This window comes from Arachis hypogaea, chromosome 17 (genome assembly GCF_003086295.3).
Source record: "Arachis hypogaea cultivar Tifrunner chromosome 17, arahy.Tifrunner.gnm2.J5K5, whole genome shotgun sequence".
NCBI classification, from domain to species: Eukaryota; Viridiplantae; Streptophyta; class Magnoliopsida; order Fabales; family Fabaceae; genus Arachis; species Arachis hypogaea.
The window spans coordinates 112,587,951-112,595,468 of NC_092052.1; the positions used below are offsets into that span (position 1 = coordinate 112,587,951).

At 32.5% G+C, this 7,518-nt stretch overlaps 1 protein-coding gene across 6 annotated transcripts; it reads left to right on the forward strand.

Moving 5' to 3' along the window:
- Nucleotides 1–272: 272 nt before the first annotated feature.
- On the forward strand, nucleotides 273–6,646 carry LOC112766927 (protein GAMETE EXPRESSED 3). 6 transcript variants are annotated; one of them, XM_072223308.1, is made up of 9 exons: nucleotides 273–1,290; nucleotides 2,755–3,084; nucleotides 3,398–3,644; nucleotides 4,167–4,299; nucleotides 4,391–4,477; nucleotides 4,820–4,852; nucleotides 5,462–5,521; nucleotides 5,599–5,741; nucleotides 5,933–6,646. In XM_072223308.1, exons 3-9 carry the CDS (start codon nucleotides 3,642–3,644, stop codon nucleotides 6,377–6,379), a joined length of 906 nt encoding a protein of 301 aa, XP_072079409.1. In that variant the 5' UTR covers nucleotides 273–1,290; nucleotides 2,755–3,084; nucleotides 3,398–3,641; the 3' UTR covers nucleotides 6,380–6,646. The 6 variants fall into 6 exon arrangements, with proteins under 6 accessions (XP_072079409.1, XP_072079410.1, XP_072079408.1 ...); XM_072223307.1 differs by having other exon boundaries at nucleotides 960–1,290; nucleotides 3,975–4,299; XM_072223305.1 differs by lacking the exons at nucleotides 273–1,290; nucleotides 2,755–3,084 and having other exon boundaries at nucleotides 3,374–3,644; nucleotides 3,975–4,299.
- Nucleotides 6,647–7,518: the final 872 nt, after the last annotated feature.

Genomic DNA, 7,518 nt, shown 5'->3' on the forward strand with positions numbered 1-7,518 from the left:
AATTGGATTATTGGAAACAAGAGCAACCCACCCTTTATGAGTCTAATTAGTGTTTTTTTCTCGGTCAAAGAAAAACAATGAATCTTTGATTTGATTCTATTTGATTTAATTTGATTTTTTGAAATTTTTTTTTTATGAAAATTGAGATATGGAAAAAAAAATTCTATTGATTCAAGTTGTTCTTCAATAGAGAGAGATATGAAAATTTATCATTTTCTTCATTTATGAACAAAACTTTAACGGTAAGAGAGTTTTAAAAATGCTCCACACAGGAGAGAGAAAATGAAGAAGTTAAGCGAAAAAGACTCATCGCAAAACAACATCATTTTGAAGTCTAGGATTTATCCGTCCTCAAACCTCTTTACAATGGACCACATAAGCACCGTAACGGACATTTGGATGACAAAAATGTCACGCATTTTATAAGGTGAGGAATGATTTTATATTTGTCAATCCTGAAAGACGAATTTGTCTTCAAATAAAAAAATTAGGACCTATTTATCATTTTCTCTTATAATAAATATCGTTTTCATATTAATATTTTTTTAATAATCAAAAACATTTTTTTTGTTAATTAAAAAATAATTTAAATATATAATTAGTAAAAATTATATTTTTATATAAATATTAAAAGTATTAGATGTAATGAATAATATTTTTTAAAAGAAATTATTAAAATAGACTTGATAATATTCTATTTTTTTTTAATTATTCAATTTTTGGTTAAATCATAAAATATATAAAAACTCAGATACAGTTAAATGATAATTTAATTAAATTTATCAAAATATTTAATGTCTTAATTATTAACTTTAAATGTATCTCACCTTCAAAATACAAAAAATAGTAGACTTTCACATACCAATCATTAATTAAGGAAATTTCATAAAAAAAAAACATTAATTAAATATTTTATTGTATTTAGTCTACTAATTAAATTTAGATAATGACAAGTGACAACATAAACATGGCCGTTACTCCAGCAGCAATTCCATTAACTTCCATGGCGGTTTCTTCTTCCTTCTTCTCTTCTGTGTTCTGAGTTCCCTTCCGCCCTTTACTATGCCGATGATTCATTTACTTATCTTTGTGTTTGCACTTGCTACATTATCCCCTTCCTCTGCGTACGATTGGCTTTCGAAACCTCTTGTTGGAGATGATGGAAGAATTTATGTTTGTTCCAATAAGAAACTTTTTGCATTTGAAAGCAATGGTAGCATCTCATGGACCATGCATATAGACTATAAATGCAATGTTGCTATGGCACCTGTTCATGGAGGTTTTGGCAAGGTGAGTCACTATCCAATCCGATTTCGTGCTTGTTTCTCGATCTCTCCTCTCACTGTTGTGTTGTTATTGTTGCTGCCATTGGCCTTCCCGATTCAGTTGTGCTCTTTTCGGTTTAATTTTGCTTGTTCTACTGAATATACTGTTGCTTGTTTTCAAGACTCTAAATTGTTTTTTTTTTTTTTTTTCTAATTTTACTGAATATTATATACCGATTGTGTTATACTGTTATAGTGTTGTGAACTACAACTACTAAATTGGTTTATTTCATAGTTTTGTTTAATCATTAAATTATTGGATTGGTTGTTCTTGAATGATTGAATTGTTTTTGTTATTGTTGTGGTTTGTCGATCTGTTCTAGTTATGGAGATTTTATCGCAAATGAACCAGATGAAGAATATGAATATATGATAATCATCCCTTAAGTGATTTACTTTAGAGTTTAGACTTCAATTGTTTATTTCTAGTAATTTGGTTTATTCAAAATTTGCATTTCTTTTTTTATAATTAAATTTTGGTGTGTTTTATTATTTTGAGCTGCTTAACCGCTAAACAACCAAGTTGGGTCTGATGGATGGTTTCTGATTAACACAGTCTAACCATCTGGTTCGATTTGCCACTCTTCATGAATATTTTCTTGAAATTATGTTTCTGCATAAATGATGAGTTGGAATTACTTGCAGTAACCTATTATCATGGAATTTATCTGAGTTTTGGATCCATGTATTTTGGTGTAAAACTATTGTCTATTGTAGCAATTGAAAAGTGTCCAACAAACTATGTTTACCATTCTGAATTAGATTTCCTATTTCCTTGAGTTTCAAGTATTTTGGCTTCCCTAATTAGCTAATTTGTTTTTAAGGCGTGGGATTCCCAGAAAGGTGTAGATTGATACCGGTATCCCACATACTAAAATAGGCATCGTTTGATAGAAAAGGGAATGCAAGCTTATTCCAAATAGGCATTCAAACATTTGAATCATGTAGACTTATGGTGGAATATGAATACAAGGAGTTTGGATCCTCTAAAATGAGAAAATTATTCCATAATAATTTAATGGAATACCGAAAAAGATGATAATTTGTTGCCTACTGTTGTTATCATTGCTTGATGGAATATGAACACAAGGAGTTTGGATCCTCAATTCAAACTTGTATACAAGCTAATATCTATTACAATCAGTTATAATGACCAGAAAAGATAGGACCACTGAGAAAATTGGAGTAAGATGACACTATTAAGGAAGATGCATACAAACTTGACTGTAATGATTTTAACACCCCCCCCCCCCCCCAAAAAAAAAAATGTAAATGTTTGTATGGAAACTTGACTTTTGATGGGATGCAATTGTCATTTGGTGACAAATCAACTTTGTGAGAAAAAGGCTCTTTTCTCTCTCTTTTTGTTATTTATTAATTTTTAGTTTTCTTTATAGTCGTGGTATTTATTAGTTCCTGGCACTTGCAGATATATTTGATAGCTGATAACAGAATATTAATGGTTAAACTGGAAATCAGTGGAACGTCTGAGCCTGTAGCAGAATTATTCTTTGGTCCAGGACCTGGTCAACAGGTAGAGACTGAAATTATTGGGCTTTCGGTAAGCACATTAACCTCAACAGTGTTTATAAACATCAAGAATCGAGGACTCTTTGCATATAAGTCACATGGACGTTTACTGTGGAGTATTGGACCTCTGCTTTATAAATTTGGCTACCATCAAGGATGCCGGAAAAACATTACAGATTGTTCCTTTGCATCGGTCCCGGTGCTTGATCAATGCGAGGGTAGTATATATGTAAGGCTTACCCATCTATTATTTATTGTAACATTTATTGAAAATCATGGCTCAAGTATGATATACATAATAACAGATGGTTTTCGAAATCATTGCTATGTTGATAAGTAAAGTTTTTATGTCTGCTTAATCTTGGATATAATAGACAGTGGCCAAAAAAACTATATGTAATACTCCCACATAGACTACTCTAACTATATCTAATATTCAAACTTATTTCTATTAATTGGGTCAAACCCAATTGTATTCATTACATTGATATCCCAGGATTAATGTGACTTCTTTGAAGTGTGTATGTTTTTAATATTTGCAGATCTCAAATACAGAAGGACAGCTCTATTGCTTGTCTATTCGCGGCCGTCACTTTAGATGGATACAGGATTTTAGTTATTTAGACAGAAATTTCACCATCACCGCCGGGAACAATGGTCGTTTGTATGTAACAATTCCTGTGAGGGCTCTTTTATTGGCTCTAGATGTCTTTTCAGGTAATGTCTTATGGCAGAGAAGTATTGGCCCATTAAGCAAAGCTGATTCCGTACCCGTAGTAGATTCTAATGGTAAGTTTTAACTTTTAACCTATAAGGCTTACTGATCGAAGATACTGTTTTATTGTCAATCATGGTTAGTTTATATGTGTCTCTCAATTAGTAAAGGATCAATGTTATGCAAACATATATGAAAATGTTACTAAGAGAAGTTAGGATCATTCTAATTGAACTGATGCTTTCCAAGATCTTACTCTCTTTACAATAGTCCTTTAATTTCACTTGTATCCATCAGAACATTTTCGGCATGATAATGCAGCATCCGTCTTCCCTTGCACTCGCCCCTAGTATCTTTAAACTTTTTCAAATGATCAGAAATATCACACAACCAATTATTTGCAGTTTATCAACTTACATCATTCAAGCACATTTGTCGCGACAAGATGGGTGTCTATTGGTTCATTGGATGGATTCCTTTATTCATTTTCACCAACTGGGGATCTTAAGAAATTTTCAAGAAGAAATACAGATAATTATGTGATTCAAGTTGGTTCTTTTCTTGATTGCTCTGGATTTTCTGTCTATACTTCACAGATAGAGATGGAAGGAAAAGTTAGCCACACTGCTGGTGAATTCACCACTGTTTCAGCAATTCGACCGAAAGTTGCATTGTTAACTAAGTTAGTTCCTGCAACTGGATCAATCTATTGGTCTGAAAATAATCCTGGTATATGTCCTCTTTGTTCCTTCATCATAACCCTTGGTATTGGAAATAAATTTGCATAGACTATGTAATTTTGAGTGGTTGATTCAAATAGGTCAACTTACAACTTCATTATCCAAAAGCGATCTGAGTCAGTTTGTAGTAGATGAGGAGATTCTTCTTGCTTTCCTTGCTGCCTCAAGTAAGAGTTCCCAAGCTTAACTAATAGTTGCATCTTTTGAGATCATTGAGTGAGTGATACACTGAAACTTAACATTCAACAATCGGAGCTGCTCATATTAAGATATCTTCACTTGAAGATGATAGCTAAGGTGTGAATACATGTTAAGTAGTTTAGTCAATCATGTGAAACTATTTAATGTTCTCAGCTATCATCTTCAGATGAAGACATCTTTCAAGTTGAGCTTGTTGGGTTTCACAAAAGTTTTCATTTAAGGGAGTAACTGGGAATTTTACTTCTTGTGGCTAGTGCAATTATTTGAATGTAAATGTACTGACGGCTTGGTCCCAATATATAATGCAGAGACTGGCAACCTACTGCAATGCCGTACTACAGGTCAACATCTTTTCTACACCTTCTCTTACATAAATAAGCAGTTTATTTTATGACTAATATAAATAACTTGTTTGAAATGTTGCTTTTATGATCGATCTTTGATCCTTAAATGTCTTGTTATCAACTCGCTAAGCATGTCAGCCAATTTTTTTTCTTGATTTCTGTATTATAATGTAATCACCAACCCTGGCTTGGTAGTCATAAAGAGTAAAAGATCCCTTTGAAGTGACACAAGTTCTGATTTTGAATCTAATGTGGTACATCTTGCTAGAGAGATACACACACTGGTGATTCTAATATGCAGTTGAGTTGCAAGAAATATGAACTCTATGGTACCAAGGCACTTTCAGAAACCTAAACTATTTTGTGTCTATAGATTAACCAAACTTAAATTTTTTGTAATTGATTTCTCCATTACAATCTATTAATATTCGGCATTAGGAGGTTTTTTTCTGAGTGAAATTCAAACACATTCTGAAATTTTCAGAGTCCTAAAACTGACTGACTTCACTGAAAGATGATTCTTAGTCCCCTCGGTTAATCTGACCATTTTTTCTTGTTAAACAATGATGCAATGGTTTCTCTAAACATTTTTTTATCATTTTCCAGGTCAGAAGCTTGCATCAAGCTGTTCACAAGCAAGAACCAAGCTTGTCAGCATCTACACAGGTGATGTTCAGCTATGCAAAATTAACAAGACTCTACAAAATTGCGAAAACTGAATACAGTCTTAATCATTCTTGCAGGAAATGAAAGGGTGATAGCATTGTTTCTGCTCTTTGAATCAACTGTTTTGGCAATACTTATTGGACTAGTAAGATTCTGCTGTTCATTCTGGGCGAAAAAGAAGCTTCAAGACCAAGGCCTTGGAAGTTTCCTTGCCAAGCGAGTAAGCTTTCTATCTTTGCCTTAAATAACCTATACATCCTTGGAACTTTCCTACTCTTAAATAATTTTATTTTCTCTTTTGATAGTAGAAAATTTACAAGTTTTGGTTTTGGTCTCTGTTGTTAATTTGCTTTGTTAAAGATTAACGTAGTCGACAACTCCTCCTTCCCTTACTCTTTCTTCACCTTTCAGTGCTCTCTTCAGCTCAAAAAGAAAGCATTGGACAGGACAATTACCGAGCTTGAGCGAAAAGCCACAGAGGAAGCAGCAGACAGAGAGGTTTTAGAGAAACTGGTTGATATGTCAAAAGAAAGGGAAGGCATTCAAAGGAAGCTATCAACCACCTACAGTTTGGGGAGGGATAAAAGTGATTCACATGCAAGATCTATTCTTCTTTTACAAACAGGAAAAACAAAAAGTTACTCGTTCCAAGGGACACGGGGCAAGAACATGACAATGTTCCACACAATGAGTGACACATCTTCCAGTGAAAGCAGCTATGAAGGTGAGACCAGCATGCTTGGCTATAAGGACTACTCAACTAAGGCAAAAACAAAGACACTGATGACGGAAGATAGTTCAAGTTCAGGTTCAAGTAGTGAGAAATTTCGAAGGAGAGGCCTTAGGAGAAACTATTAGAATTTAGAACTAACACGGGCAAGGAGAGTTTATGCAGAAAGCAGAGCAGCAAGCACATGTTTGAATGGAACATAAAGCTTGTTTTGCAATAGTACCAATTCTGGTTGTTTCACTATGAAATGTAATTCTGTAGATAACTTTCTGTGTAGTAATTTGTTTTAAAAAAATAATCATATGTATATATTTCTAAAGACAGTGAAAATAAAAATATGTTTCTAAAGAATGATATTTTGATAATGAATTTAAGAGAGAGTTGAGGATTAGAAATTTTAATCTCATAAACTACATCTTACCCTTTCAGTTTCTTATACAGCAATTCAGCCTTTTAAGGTGCAACTTGCAAGTGTATATTTTGTCCTTTCTCAAATGCCTTTCAAGCATGAATGATAAGTTGTTTGAAAGGATGAAAGATGAAGTAGAATTAAATAGATTGTATAATATATTAATATGAAATGAAAAGGATGAGATAAGATGAAGAATAAGATGTGATAGAGAAGGAAAAGGAGATTTGATAAAAATCTAAATGTCTAATGTAAAAAATATTTTATAAGATAAAGAGCTAATGAAATTGTGCTAACTTGACACAACTATAAGCATTCTCAATAGTAAAATATAAGGCAAATCAAATACTGGTTTCTAAAATATATACACTATATTGCCACTATATTATTAGATTAAAATCTTCTACAGCAATTCCGTTTTATAAGGTGCAACTTGCAAGTGGATATCCTGTCATTTCTCAAATGCCTCCCAAGCATGAACAATAAGTTGTTTTAAAGGATAAGAGATGAAGAAGGATAAATATATTGGATAATATGAAATGAAAGGATGAGATGAGATGAGATGAAGAATAAGATGAGATAAAGAAGGATAAGGAGATTTGATAAAAATTTAATTATCCAACATAAAAGGTATTTTATAAGATAAGGAACCATAAATACTAGTTTCTAAAGTATATACTATGCTACTATTCAGATATTTTGATATTGAATTTAAGAGTTGAGGATTAGAAATTTTAATCTTAAAACTACACCTTACCTCACCGTTAAATTACTCTCTCATACACACTCACATACTCATTCGTTCACACACATTAAAGGTTTTATCACAATCCAACTACAGCTGGGATTTAAATATGA

Bases quoted from the DNA above. Each gene is read 5' to 3' on its own strand.
- LOC112766927 (XM_072223307.1), top strand. The intron at 4,478-4,819 runs GTAAGAGTTCCC...TATATAATGCAG, and splicing joins TGCTTTCCTTGCTGCCTCAA to AGACTGGCAACCTACTGCAA. The intron at 4,853-5,461 runs GTCAACATCTTT...ATCATTTTCCAG, and splicing joins ACTGCAATGCCGTACTACAG to GTCAGAAGCTTGCATCAAGC.